The following is a 15,749-nucleotide window of genomic DNA, read 5'->3' on the forward strand; positions in this document are numbered from 1 at the left end:
ATGTATGTATATATATATATGTGTATGTATATATATATGTATGTATGTATGTATATATATATATGTGTATGTGTATGTATATGTGTGTGTGTCATTTGTTATATTATTATTTTTTTATATTTGACCTTTTTAATTTAATTTAATTTAATATTTTTTTTTGTATCCTTTTTTTTTGTTTTTTTTTCATGCAAACAACAAAAGGACACATTTAAAAGAAAACAACATTACAAACCTATGTGCATTTCTTTCTTCTGTGGAACACAAACAAATATTTTTGTTATTTTTTCCTCCTTCGTACAATGAAAGTAAATGTAAAGCAAATTAAGTAAATTATTTCTAGGTGAACTATTTTTTTTTTTTTTTTTTTTTTTTTGGCAAGTGAATGTGAATGACTACTATGATTAGTACAGCGCACATCAGACTGCAGTTAACTAGTAATGACAGTGAATTCTGTATGTTCTTATGAACGTTTGAACTTCGGCTCTGCTTTTACTGTATTAAGTGTTTATCTTTGGTGGAGAAAGTCTTGCCAAGTCATCTATCAGGCTTGGCAGTACATCACAACATCTGTGGCCTTGTAAAATATCCTGCAGGGTTAGGCTGAATAGTTTATTTTGGGATGGACAGAACTGTTTGTCCAGGGTGAAATGTTAAATGTCAGATCATCATTTAGGGTATAGCGGTAATTATGCTTTTCTCCTCTGCGTTGTTTACCAGTTTATCTTTCAATGTCACGACTCTTCCTAGGCTTACTGAGTCAAAGTGATGTTTTTATCTTGAAACCTGAAAGCCTAGTTTTATGAATTCAGATATTTTTATTTAATGCTATTTTGGTTATAAACTCCTTAGCACCAGTTATGCTAATGTATTATTAATTCCTCTAATGTAATTGAAGCAGTTTTCTCAGGAGCCTGATGTTTATATGACTAATTTCTGTTTCTGTTTCAGATTTAAGAGCAGATTTACCGTGGTTCAGGAGCGTTGCTGCTATTACAGAAATAATGACATGAGTGAGTATTTCTTCCCAAATTATTTCATAAATTAATATCACAACATAATTTATTTCTTGCCAGCTATGCTTGCATATTTATTCACAATGGAACGATTTACGATTTAATTTAGGCTTTTTTATTTCATGTCTGGACAGTTATTTCATGTGACATATATTTTCTTAAATTAAGCATCATCTCTTCTAAACCTAAAATGATTTAAGGAATATATATTTAACATGCTACCTTCATTACATACAGTATAAAATGTGTAATCATAATGCAGATTGTTTCTGTTTTTTCTTAGGTAGTGCTAACATGTGGTGCTTCCAGTCTCACACCCGACTGAAAGCACATACACCCCACAGGGACCCACAGCAGGCCTTTCTACCTTGACCTCAGAATCCTCTGATTGACCCTGCACACGAAAACATTCATATTCACACGCACCTTCTGTCTTGCCCACCGATTGTCCTCATCCTACATCCTGTGGCAAGCTTCTCTCTTCCTTCCTTAGAGCAAGCACGCATGAAGGTTAGTTTGCTTTTGAATGAATTACCATATTTTATTGTTGTTTATTTCCACATGGGTCATTGTTGCATTTTAATTGAATAACTTCGTGGACGCTTTTATATAAAATAAATTACAAATGAGGAAAAACATAAGCAATTCATCTTACAAGAGATGCTTATATCAGGAGCAGTAATATTGTAACCACATTAGTGAAAAATAAGGACGTCAAAAGTACCAGAACTTCACTACAAGGTAGTGTATTAATACAAAATAAAAAAAGATTGGCATAGTAAAACAAAATACTATGCCATTCTTTCTGCTGTATAAACACAGTCATTTTGTCTTATGTTAAAGTCGGCATAGAAAGGGAGTTTCATCTTTTCTTCCCTATTGTGACGTATATATTCGAGTGAAACAGCTTCTTGTTCTCAAGAAAAATTTTTGGTCGGGACTTGATTTTGAGTGACAGGTTGTCCCGCCCTCACGCCAGAAAACATGTCATCAGAGAAGAGAAGAGATAATGTTGCTGCAAGAGGGAGGAGAAGTTATTTTGATTAAAGATTACAAGGGGATTTAAAAATATATATATATATATGACATGCACTGATAAATTATTTAGAATAAATACTGAAATATTTCATAAAAAAAATAAGTATTGTCCATTTTGATTTTATGGTGACTTTAATGTAAACAGATGTGTGTCAAAGTATGAGACCTTGCAGTCTAAATGCAACTTAATAGATCTTATGTTTTTTAGTTTTTTTTTTAATTATGAATGTTTTCTAATTAATTCTGAGACTTTTATGCTGTTAGATACCTGACAAATGTCAAGCATTATCTACCTTATTCATGTCTTTATTCAATTTTGTTTCTTGAAAAACTGGAAGCACTTACTACTACATTTAATTTTTGCAGTAGTAAATAACTGGTATTTGTATTGACTGCTGAATGTTTGGTATCATGACAGCCCTAATAAAACAGTAGAAGTAGAGAAGATTTTTTTAAATGCATTTTAAGGAGTGTCTTTTAAATAAACACATTTAAATTGCATTAAATAAAAAATAAAAAAATGTGTTGTTGTCATTTTGTTACACAGGTTAATGTACAAATGTCTACCTCACGCTTAAAGATCCTCTCTCTACAACTGCGACCCTGAACACACTACAAAAATGACCTCCAGCATAGACCGGTAAGTCCTTGGTCGACCCCAAACCATCCTTTAAAGAATCGATTAAAGGGATAGTTCACCCAAAAATGAAACTTCTGTCATCATTTACTCACCCTCAAGTTGTTCCAAACCTGTATGAGTTTCTTTCTTCTGCTGAACACAGAAGAAGTTATTTTGAAGAATATGGGTAACCAAACAGTTGATGCGCCCCATTGACTTCAATAGTATTTTTTGTCAATAGGGCCCATAAACTGTTTGGTTACCCATATTCTTCAAAATATCTTGTTTTGTGTTCAACAGAAGAAAGAAATTCATCAACTTGAGGGTAAAAGATGAAATCATTTTTATTTTTGGGTGAACTGTCCCTTTAACAATAGCCAAAATCTACCAAAAAGGTGTATCAGAAAAACACAGAACATCTATAAAATGGCTAATAAACATCTCCATTATTATTTTCATTCAAACCAAGACAGTTCCTGCCCATTTTTATTTTTGGGTGAACTGTCCCTTTAACAATAGCCAAAATCTACCAAAAACGTGTATCAGAAAAACACAGAACATCTATAAAATGGCTAATAAACATCTCCATTATTATTTTCATTCAAACCAAGACAGTTCCTGCCCTGCACCGCATAACAGCATCTTTTGCCTGACACCGTAACCATGGTTACAGTTACGGTGCAGCAGAGATGAAGCGCTCCTATTAAACAATCTTAATATCCATGTTCGTCAACAGCTTTCCTTCCCTCTAAAATGCAAATGTAACACACCCATGGCCGGTTGCTATAGAGACAGCAGTGAATGGAATGACATTAAACATGCCCACTCTGGCCGGCCTCGATGCACCCGGCTTTTTTCTAACTGGTCGAGCCTGTTGAGTGACAGTGAGATGGGCCGTTGTGTGGCAGCGGTGTGGAATTTTTCAGGCTAATCTCTGGATTACCGCCACGCTGAATAGAGCAGCAGCTCCATTTTCCTCTCTCAAAGGTTTCCTGGTGAAGTAACTGGAGATGGCACCTACGGTCGAAAACAGAGACTTAAAACCATCACCATATGGCGCTTGAACAATCTGTATTTTCTTACCTTATTCAGTGAAATCCTCTCGTCTCTCAGACCCTCGTGAGCTCTAAGTGGCTCTTCACACAGGACACGTTCTGGGCAGAACACTGGGGGATTTCATATGCATTTTAGTTTACACAGTTGTTTTAACTTGTACGTATTTTGCTCTTGGTTTGTGTTGATTGATTTTGAGTGAGAGAAAAGCTCTCGAGCATGTGAGAATGAAGCTCCACAGCTCTGACATGGGATGAGAAGTACTTGGTTTTATTTTCCAATTTTTTTACTCTAAAATATTTTTGTTTATTTGTTATTCTTAACAATTTTGAATATTTGATGTTCAGCATACTGAGTTGCATTTTATACTAGCATCTTTATTACATGCATTGCATGTTAATATAATTACGATAGAACTAATAGCAATGTATAAGCTGCTTAAGAATATAATTGCATATTAAATATTTATTTTAATAGTTTATTTAGTTTATCATAATGTAGAAATGACAAATTAATATACACATATTATTAATTATTATTTAATCTAATATTGTATCTGATGCCAGATAAATAACACAATAAATGTGCTCTTTGCTGTTTATTTTCATTTATCACATTTCATGCGTCTTCAAATCCAGATGTCCAATATCCCAATACTGGATAATAAATATTATATGATTCCGCACCATCGAAAGAAGTTATTGCATTTTGATATTTAATATGCAGCAGTTAACATTATTCTTAATATAATATAAAAAAATAAAAAACATACCCCACTGGAACTCTTAATTCTTTTTTTAATTATGGTAAATCTTTCATTTTCATGATAGCGCTTTTTGTTAAAATTCAGTCTGAGTTTGTGATTAACTTTGGTAACACATTACAATAGGTTTAATTTGTTAACGTTAGTTAGTTAATGTATTAAATAACATGAATTAACAATGGGCAATACATTTTTTTACTGTATATTAATCTTTGTTAATGTTATATAAATACAACTGTTCATTGTTTGTTCATGTTAGTTCACAGTGCATTAACTAATCTTGACAAATAAAACTTTAGATTTTTATAATGTATTAGTAAATGTTGAAATTTACATCAACTAAGATTAATAAATCCTGTAGAAGTGCAGTTCATTATTAGTTCATGTTGACTAATTTAGTTTACTGATATTAACTAATGAAACCTAAAGTGTTACCTTCACTTTTTTAATGTGGTAAGCTGTTATGCATTCATCCTGAAGTGATGGGACTGGTCCTGCTGTACAGTTAAGCCAAAGTGAAAAATTTAAAACGGATACATTTAGACTTATCATGATTGCATTTGTTAATGTCTACACATTTTAACCTCTATGACTTTGGGACACGTCACAGTTTGTTAGTCAAGGTTCTCTGGTTTTTATCTGTCATTAATTCTCAAGCCGTTCATGTCACATCTCATGTTATAGAGTTTAAGTTTTAAATATGCTCAAATATAAATATGCACATAAGTGGGGCAAGTAAAACATAAAAGTAAAGCAACACATGTCAGATTAAATTTGACTAAAATCTTAGTTCAGCATTACTTGTTAAACATCCAGCGGGCTCGATGATGTACATTCCAGCATTATGACACATATTCTCCTGTTGAAACAACCAAATTTGTTCAGACATAGTTCTTTGGGATGTCTGATGAAGTGAATGATGATTTTTTTGAATGGTCATACCTGATATTTTTCTTCCGCACACATATTTGACACTTTCCAAACACCGTCTGACAGAAACTTGGGTGAAATTCAGTCACAACTTCTTGTGATTGTCCAAACTAGCAAATGTTAGTTTTAAGGATTGTAATGTTTGCCAGTTCAAGCAATAGGACTTGAGTTTAAGTCAGGAGTCTGAAGTCCACATCTCTGATATCCACTGATAAACATTTCATCGAGCAAATCTAGGTCAATTTTTTTACCCTAAACTTACGAACAGTGTTGTAAATGATGACAGCATTTTCATTTTTGGATTAACTATTATCTTAATTTTATCTTAAATTAAATTACATTTTTATCTTTAATTTAAATGAGCATGAGGCATTGCCATTGCCATTTGGATCTCATTTGAAAAAACAATGTCCAATCAGGAAGTATACTTTATGTGGCCAACACTGCTAAATTATGTTTTCCTTTTGGCTTCTAGTTAAATATTGGCTCTTAATATTTGCCAGTAATTTATGCCTTTTGGTAAACATGCCGCACTATAACACATACTCCTCTTTTTCCAGTCCTTAGCAAAATTTACATTTGATAATAATAAACATTTGATAATAAACATCATGGTTAATTGACCCTTCGCAAAGAACTTTGAAATAAACATGAATAAACATCAAGAAGGTATGTTGTTTCAACCGCGGGAATACGTCAATACACACCATTTTTCAAGTTCAAGTCCACCGACGACAGTCTACTAACTCTCCTGTCTGGTTAGTTTGTCGGACACAATGGCAGATTCGGCGTTATGAAACTCCCGGGGAAGAGTGAATAGAGTGGTGTTATCATCAATCGGCAGTTAGCATCACACTGGTTCCCTCTCCAAAAACCCAATAGGATTTTCCCATAGACTTTTGGATTAAGCTCTGTGATCAACAAAAGTTTATGATACTTGCACGTTTTGTCCATCAAGATAATTATCACAAATGAACACAAATTTTATGAATTTTGAAGCCTAAATGCAGTCGCCAGAAGTAAAAAGCTAAAGGTAGGCTATAAACGAACCAAACAACGGTCCCACGACTTCAACGTCACCATCACTAAGCTTCCGACAACTCTTTCAGTTATCTAAAAAAAAGTTAGAATAGTTTATAAGAGCACAATTAACTGAGTTTACCTTTTCGGCGTGATGACGTTTACTCTCCTCAACTCTCGCCTCTGTAGTCCCATTTAGCCACTTGTTAGCCACCGCCTTTTTCAAGACATGTAACAGCTTCAAAAATAGTACTGATGTAGAATAAAACGTGAACGTGTCTTGAGCTTGTGTTCACCACAGACCTTATTTCAGCCATTTAAAGGGATACTCCACTTTTTTGGGGAAATAGGCTCATTTTACAACTCCCCCAGAGTTAAACAGTTGAGTTTTACCGTTTTCGAATCCATTCAGCCGATCTCCGGGTCTGGCAGTACCACTTTTAGCATAGCTTAGCATAGATCATTCAATCGGACAAGACCATTACCAACTTTACATTTTCCGTCGGTCTTAGTACACGATGTAACTACAGAAGAGTCAAGTTTTAAATAGGAAAAATATAGAAACTCTTTGGTCATTTTTTTGAGAGAGATGCTAATGGTCTTGTCCGATTGAATGATCTATGCTAAGCTATGCTAAAAGTGGTACCGCCAGACCCGGAGTTCGGCTGAATGGATTCGAAAACGGTAAAACTCAACTGTTTAACTCTGGGGGAGTTGTAAAATGAGCCTATTTCCAAAAAAAGTGGAGTATCCCTTTAACCAAAACCCCATAAAAAAAAAATAAAAAAAAAAATAAAACAAACATTGTGACTTCGGGACGATGGAACCAGAAGTGCTAAAATCCTAATTCGTTTCCGTGTTTTGGCCTACAAAGTGATGTCATTCCTGCACTCTACCACTCTATTCAGGGCACGTCGAGCCTCTGTGAATGCATTGTGATCAATGCTGTGCTTTGAAACTAGATCTCTGGCATCAGTTGACATCTTTATTGCATTGTTGTGGTCAACTGTTGGTGTGTTTGCTTACCAGGAATAAGGAAGATAGCAGATTAAAACGGTCGCTCTGTCTCTCTCACGACACACACACCATTAAAGTTAATAATCAGCCATCCACATCCTCTAAGTGCTTGTGTTCGGGAGAGAAATGTGAAATTAATACACAAGCACGGCATTGTTTTTGTAGTATAAATGTAGGTCATCACATTTTTCTACTTCTAATTGCTCATATTAGCTTAATTTCAGTATACTAAAATGAGGTGCATGTTCAAAACAAGTCGTTCGAAGGGTAGTTGCCTAGTCGGATAGATTGTGTGAGAAAGAAAATGCCACACAATGAACGTGCAGTGACTAATGGACTTGTTTGTGTCTTCAAAACAATTACAGCTCTCCTCTCACTTTAATTTGTGTGAGTGAGTGTGTGTGTGTGTGTGTGTGTGTGTGTGTGTGTGTGTGTGTGTGTGTCCTGTTCCTGTGTGGAGGGTCTTTTATATACAGAAACTTTAAGCCTAAAGACAGGTGTGGAATGAGGTCAGTCATGAGCCGATACACAATCTCTAATGCTGGCTGTGTGTCACGCACGAGGCTGTAGTGGCAGACGCAGTGACGCATTTGGAAGTGAACGATGAATGTTGAGTGTGTGGCTTTAAATGCAACCGAAGCATTCAATTGCTATTCATACATAATGTGATGGTACTACGGCTCCAAGGCTGGGAAATGTACTAAATGCATCTTATGTTCAACGAATATGTGTCCTCTCTTTTGTGATGGAAAGTAGCCAATCATGGTTTGTGGCTATGGTTTTATACTAATGTTCAAAAGTTTGGGGTCAAAGAAATAAATAATTTCATTCAGCAAGGACACATTAAATTGATCGAAAGTGACAATAAAGACATTTAAATTTTTATGTTACAAAAGATTTATATTTCAGATCAATTCTGTTCTTTTCAACTTTCAACATCAAAGAATCCTGAAAACAACTGTTTTCTAAATTGATATTAATTAGAAATGTTTCTTGAGCAGCAAATCGGCATATCAGAATGATGTCTGAAGGATCATGTGACATTGAAGACTGAAGCAATGATGCTGAAAATTCAGCTCTGCCATCACATGAATACATTTCATTTTAAAATATATTAAAATAGAAAACAGGTATTTCCAATTGAAATCATTACTATATATATATATATACAGTACCAGTCAAAAGTTTGGAAACACTACTATTTTTAATGCTTTTGAAAGAAGTCTCTTATGCTCATCAAGCCTGCAGTTAAAAACAAAAAAAAAACAGTAATATTATGAAATATTATTACAATTTAAAATAATGGTTCTCTTTTTTAATATACTTTAAAATGTAATTTATTTTTGTGATGCAAAGCTGAATTCATCAGCAAGTACTCCAGTCTTTGGTGTCTTATGATCCTTCAGAAATCATTCTAATATGCTGATTTATGATCAATGTTGGAAACAGTTGTGCTGCTTAATATTTTTTTATAACCTGAGATACTTTTTTCAGGATTATTTGATGAATAAAAAGTTAAAAAGAACTGTATTTATTTAGAATAGAAATCTTTTGTAACAATATACACTACCGTTCAAAAGTTTGGGAACAATAACTATTTTTTTTTAAAGAAATTAGTATTTTAATTCAACAAGAATGCGTTAAATTGATAAAAGGTGATGGTAACGATTTATATTGTTAGAAATGTTTTTATTTTGAATAAATGCTGTTTTTATGAATAAATGCTGTTAACGTTTTACTCATCAATGAATCCTGAAAAAAGTATTCCAAAAAAATATATTAAACAGCACAACTGTTTCCATCATTGATAATAACTGAGTATCAAATTATCATATTAGAATGATTTCTGAAGGATCATAAGACACCAAAGACTGGAGTACTTGCTGATGAAAATTCAGCTTTGCATCACAAAAATAAATTACATTTTAAAGTATATTAAAAAAGAGAACCATTATTTTAAATTGTAATAATATTTCATAATATTACTGTTTTTTTTTTTGTTTTTTGTTTTTTTAACTGCAGGCTTGATGAGCATAAGAGACTTCTTGCAAAAGCATTAAAAATAGTAGTGTTTCCAAATTTTTGACTGGTACTGTATATATATATTTTTTTTAAATAAATGCAGCTTTAATGAGCATAAGAGACTTTTTTTCAAAAACGTAAAGAAATTTTACCAAACCTAAACTTTTGAATGGTAGTGCTGACTAAAACATAGTGGCTATTTTTATTTTTAAATAAAAGACAAGGCATTTGTAAGCCCTTTGCAAGCCACTAATTAGAAAAATAAATCAATACAGGAAAAACTCTGCTCAGCAAGTCATTTTATGAGCTTTTTTTTTACACTTGTTTTTCTGTGTTCACAATGTAAACTGAAATTAGGTGAAAATAATTTTGCTTTTTCTGACTCTACTACTTGTACTTGACTCTACTACTTACTAATTGTTTCGTTAAAATTTTCTTAGTCAATCTTACCTCTTCGTATTATATGCGGCCACCATTTTAAGCAGATGGCTTTGTATTCACAGAGCTGATATAAATATATTTTAGTTTGGCAGCCAAATGACGTCAGTGTATTTTTAGAATCACTAATAGATGTTAGACATTATTTGCATATTTTTTTCCTGCAAAACTGCATATCTGTAATCTAAATTGAAAATGCAGTTTTCACATGCAGCAATAATATCGAATATATTATGTGGCATTGTTAGAGCAGTGGGTGCTTCCTCACTCAAACACACATTCACACACCCACAACCATTAATGCAAATGGACTGGGGCAAACTCTGGATTGTTTGTGTAAGAATGTTGGTAATGGACACCCAGCGGCAGAGCAAAATGCACATTGGTTTATTTACCCAGCCTGTTGTTTGCACTCATTAATTTGTAACTTTGCAAATACACACTCATATGGTTGACTTGCATATTGTCTCGCACGTGTACACGCATCACTGTACCTACACACAATAAATGTAAGGTCATTATGATCTCTTCAGTTCCAGAGATAGACACACATTTGAACACCCTGTGCAAAAGACCAATTATCTCAAAGCTGAAAAAGACAGAGTGACTGTTGCCGTGTTGAGATGACCTTTAAAAGATCATACATAAACTGTCATTTACTCACTCGACCTCATGTCTTCCCAAACCCATACTGTTACAAACTGTTCTCAGATCCTCTGCCATGACCAGCTGGTCTTGCTTTCTGTCTTGTGCTCACAAAGCAGCTGAGTCAGAGAACACTGGGTATCTAAATATATACAGACACACACACACACACACACACACACAGCGCCCCTACAGACCTTTATGTCCGCCTCTCACTGCCACCTCCACTGCTGACCTACTGCCTGTTTTATCAATGATTTATTGCCTGATCTGAATATGATGAAATATTGTGGGGCATCAGAAGAAATGGCTTAAACATTTTCTCGGTTTAGTCGTTTTTATATTTCCTCATTAACTCGCTCACTCATTTACCCACCCTCATGTCGTTCCAAACCTGTATGATTGGTTTAGTGAAACAGAAAAGAGGACATGTTGAAGATTGTTTTGGCCGCTCTTTTCCATGAAATTACAATGAATGGGGACAGAAAGAATGTCAAGATAATGATTCAAGCATCAGCAATATTTGATTCAGGGAATTATTTTTTCCTTTTGAGTTTGATCTTGCAGTTCACAAAACCATTCCGAATGATTTGTTCACAAATCTGACGGATCTAGTTTCAGCAGTTAAAGGGATAGTTCACCCACAAATTCTATTATCATTTACTTACTCTTATGTCATTCCATCCAAACCCATAAGACTTTCGTTGATCTTGGAAACACAAATAAAGATATTTTGGTAACACTTAAGTTTAGTTTGGCTGTTTATTAGTTCTTTTAAAGCACATATTAATGCCTTATTCTATATTACCATATTCTACATCCCTTAATCCTACCCAATAAACTTAACAACTACCTTGCAAACATTAATAAACCATATTTAGGAGTTTATTGAGGCAAAAGTTGTAGTTAATAGTAAGTTAATAGTGAGAACTGGACCCTAATCTAAAGCGTGACCGATATTTTTAATAAAACATGATAGATTTTTGTCCCTCTACTGAAAGGCCATTCCACAAAAACATTGATGCTTCAAAAATTGTATCCAAGCATGTTTGAGCTTCCGATACCATATCTGATGTGCCCTATGAATTAGCGTTGATCAGTGTTTATATGTGAATAAAAGCCTAAATTAAATCTGTTCATCATATAAGTGATCATGTCTCTTCAGAAGACTTTGATTAAAAAGTAAGATCAACGTTTTGGTCTTGTGGGTTTAGAAAGACATGAGTAATTGGAAGAATAGTAATTTTTCGGTGAACATTTGAACAGTGAAAAATGATTTCAATTTCAGTCTGTTCCTCACACAAAGCTATCATATGACTTCAGAAGACTTATTGTGCCCTGTTTGAAAGCTTGACAGCTTTAGTTCCTCATTATTAATTTTTGGGGAACAATCCCACTAACATTGGGATGGGTGAAGAATGAAACTGTCTTTGATATAGCTAGGTAGAGCTCACATTGGTCAAGCTGGTCTAACCGCTTTTACTATTGGTCTCTTTTCAGGGATGACAGCAGTATCTTTGATGGGTTGATGGAAGAAGATGAGAAGGACAAAGCAAAAAGGTGATTATACATACAAAACATTATGATTATGGTTGCCCAATGGGAATTTCTTTCTCTTAACCAAGGCAAACTTCTATTGTGAGCCATTATCTCATGGAAGAATGGATTAAACATGATTCATTACACTAGAGGATTGTATAGACAAGTCCTTTTCCACGTTAGTATATCTAAAGGGGTTTTGCATCAGGAATAGAAACTTAAGTGTGACCTAGTTATGACTGTTTAGACCTGAGTGCACAGATTCAGCCTCATCTTCTGTATACAATCACAGAACCGTGAAATGTTTTCTCTCAGCATTGCAAGACTTTTCTCAGATCAGATAGTGTCCCATTATCACTTTTAGGGGTAAATTGAAGAATTTAAGATAATTAATAGGTATTTACATGAGTTTAGAGCTCAACTGTGACGTTGAAAGCGTCTGAAATACCAATGAAATTATGTCATTATCTTAAAGTCAACGATTGATTTCCACTGTGGAATTTTCCACCTCTTGTTTTTCCACCTACAGAGTATCTAGGAACAAGTCGGAAAAGAAGAGGCGAGACCAGTTCAATGTGCTCATCAAGGAACTGGGCACCATGTTGCCGGGAAACACCCGCAAGATGGACAAGTCTACCATCCTACAAAAGAGCATCGACTTCCTGCGCAAGCACAAAGGTTACTGCAGTTTCATACCAATTAGTAGTTGCCAGATATTTTTAGATCTCGATTTGTCATGCGTTTTAGAGCAGTTATCATTTTGAAAATACAAGTCAACTTAATATTTTCATTGACTAAAAGGAAAAAAAACAACAACAGAAAACTAAACAATTTTCATATTTTCAATCAATAATGTATTCAACATTTTTGACATCCAACTTTTTCTCTGTAATTGTTTAGTTGACTAGTTACTATCGATGTATTCTGGCCAAGAACCGCCCACTTAGACAGGAAGGAGCCGTCCGATGACATGTAAAACGTGTAAAGCCTCCACCACAGTTTGCTTTTCTCACTCAACATATAGAAGTAGATATTTCTGATATAGTCTTATTGATAGACAAAAGTCTGCATACAACAATTAGTCTGCATACAACAAATTGGAAGCTGCAGTCAAAGCAAAAGATTGAACAGGCACCACCAAAGAAATTAGGACATCTTTTAGTCGCTATATATTCCTCAAATGGAAGGATTGCTTTTGGTATTATTTTTGGGGATGAGACCATTTTTGAAAACCCTGTTTTACGGTGCTAATATTGCTAAGTACATAATTATGCTCTATGAGTTCATTCTCTTATAAATAAAGTAAACATTTTATAATTAATCAGACATTTAGTTTATTAACCTTATGAAAATAAGCTTGTATTGTAAAGTTTGTCCTCCTGTATTTGAAACCGAACTCTTGTTGTTTTTATTGTCTTACCATCAGAAATTGCTGCGCAGTCTGAGTCAAGTGAAATCCGTCAGGACTGGAAGCCGCCCTTCCTTAGCAATGAGGAGTTCACACAGCTGATGCTGGAGGTGAGGACTTTCCCTTACTGGTACACACACTTGCCTAAAGCCCCTACTCATGTGTATTAATCCATTAAACGCTAAAACGACAGTATTATGGATATTCTTCATTGCTTTATTCTTTTAGGCGTTAGATGGCTTCTTTCTGGCCATCATGACGGACGGCAACATAATCTACGTCTCAGAAAGCGTTACGTCTTTATTAGAACATCTGCCTGTGAGTATGAACACACTTCATTTATCTGATCAAAAATACTGTGAAACAGTCATATTGTGGAAATGTTATTACAATTTTTAATATTATTTAATACAAATTTAATTTATTCTTGTGATGGCAAAGCTGGATTTTCAGCCTCGTTACTCGAGTCTTCAGTGTCACATGATCCTTCATAAATCATTGTAATGTGTGTGTGTGTGTGTGAGATATGAAGGCGTAGTATGGTAACCCATACTCGGAATTTGTCCTCTGCATTTAATCCATCTAAGATAGTGCACACACATTAGGAGCAGTGAGTAGTGAAGACACACACACCCGGAGCAGTGGGCAGCCATTCACTGCGGTGCCCGGGGAGCAATTGGGGGTATGGGAGCAATTGGTATTGGTATTGATATGCTGATTCGCCGCTCAAGAAATGTTTCTGATTGTCTGTGTTGAAAACAGTTGTGCTGCTTAATATTTGTGTGTAAATAAATGTGTTGAGGATTCTTTGGTAAATAGAAAGAATGTATTTGAAATATAATTTTTTGTAGCATTAAATGCAAATGAGCAGTGGCACAATGCTATGCGACCGCTAAAGGTTGTGCAATTGTCCGTCACCTGATCAGTTGGTTGATACAGAATGTTTGCTAGAAAAAAATAACTTTGCAGCCTCCAGCAATTTAAACACTGTCCACGTGAATGCAGCTTTACTGTGCAAGTATGAGAGATACTGACAAAGTCTGTTGTTGTGTTTTCAGTCTGATCTTGTGGATCAGAATCTGTTGAATTTCCTCCCACTTGGTGAGCATTCGGAGGTTTATAAAGCCCTGTCCACACACATGCTGGAAGGAGAGACCCTCACCCCAGACTACCTAAAGAGTAAGAATCACTCTCATACATGTTTATCATCTCCTCATGACCAAATCATTGGCTTCATTCTCATTCTGTTTCCTCTGTTCTCTCTTCCTCTCTGTTATTGTCTTATTTCTGAGACTAGACTTACAGCTCATTAATGTTGTTTTGATTTGTTTTGTTTTGTTTGCTTCCCTGCAGCAAAGAACCAGTTAGAGTTCTGTTGTCACATGCTCCGGGGCACGATCGACCCGAAAGAGCCGCCCGTTTATGAGTATGTCAAGTTCATCGGAAACTTTAAGTCCCTCAACACTGGTGAGTGTCAGAACGAGCACCCGCGGCATCAGCCGAGTCTTTCATATGGATCCATTTATTGAATTACCCAGCCAAGTGCTTGATTGCTTGTGCTTCTTATGAAAGAAGATGGAGCAAGGATCATTATTTCAATAGGAAGTGTTGTGTAAAGCCAGTGTGCCAGAGTAACAGGCTTCTGACCCAGATTTTAAGACAGAAAGTTTACCATTTGTGGCTAGAAGTGAAGTGTGTAAGAACAACAATTTTTTTTTTATATATATACACAATATATATATATATATATATATATATATATATATATATATATATATATATATATATATATATATATAAAATGGTAAACTGTGTGTGTTTGTGTGTGTGTGTGTGTGTGTGTGTGTGTGTGTGTGTAAAAAAAAAAATTGTTGTTCTTACACACTTCACCTCTAGCCACAAATGGTAAACCTTCTGTGTGTGTGTGTGTGTGTGTGTGTATAAAATTTTTTTTGTTGTTGTTCTTGAAAACAGATAACCTCGTCCTAAACTCACACCATTGGTGGAGCCAATATTGGTTAAGATGATCAATCAAGAGAGTTGTTTCCCAAAGAGCCGCTGTGTTCACACTTTTTCCCCCGGGGGAAACAACCTACACATAGACTTAATTATAGTTGATGGGGGAATATTAAAACTTTTAGACCTTTATGATGTATTTATAAGCACAGGAAGCAGTTTTTTTCAATTAAATTACTGATACAAATGTTTGTTAATGAAGGTTTTTTTTAGCAACAGTAAAGATAA

General features: G+C 34.7%; 1 protein-coding gene across 5 annotated transcripts in view; it reads left to right on the plus strand.

The window, feature by feature from the left end:
• Window positions 1-15,749, plus strand: part of clocka (clock circadian regulator a) — a 69,710-nt gene that overhangs the window by 33,902 nt on the left and 20,059 nt on the right. For 4 of the 5 annotated variants that reach the window (XM_084431508.1, XM_084431511.1, XM_084431512.1 and 1 more), the window contains exons 3-11: window positions 949-1,010; window positions 1,297-1,523; window positions 2,599-2,691; window positions 12,059-12,118; window positions 12,627-12,775; window positions 13,524-13,615; window positions 13,734-13,823; window positions 14,564-14,684; window positions 14,859-14,972. In XM_084431508.1, coding sequence (XP_084287634.1) covers window positions 2,672-2,691; window positions 12,059-12,118; window positions 12,627-12,775; window positions 13,524-13,615; window positions 13,734-13,823; window positions 14,564-14,684; window positions 14,859-14,972 — 646 coding nt within the window. In that variant the 5' untranslated portion in view covers window positions 949-1,010; window positions 1,297-1,523; window positions 2,599-2,671. The remainder of the gene's footprint in view (window positions 1-948; window positions 1,011-1,296; window positions 1,524-2,598; window positions 2,692-12,058; window positions 12,119-12,626; window positions 12,776-13,523; window positions 13,616-13,733; window positions 13,824-14,563; window positions 14,685-14,858; window positions 14,973-15,749) is intronic. The other variant, XM_084431510.1, reaches the window with a different exon arrangement.

Source organism: Rutilus rutilus (assembly GCF_951802725.1).
Source record: "Rutilus rutilus genome assembly, chromosome: 15".
NCBI classification, from domain to species: domain Eukaryota; kingdom Metazoa; phylum Chordata; class Actinopteri; order Cypriniformes; family Leuciscidae; genus Rutilus; species Rutilus rutilus.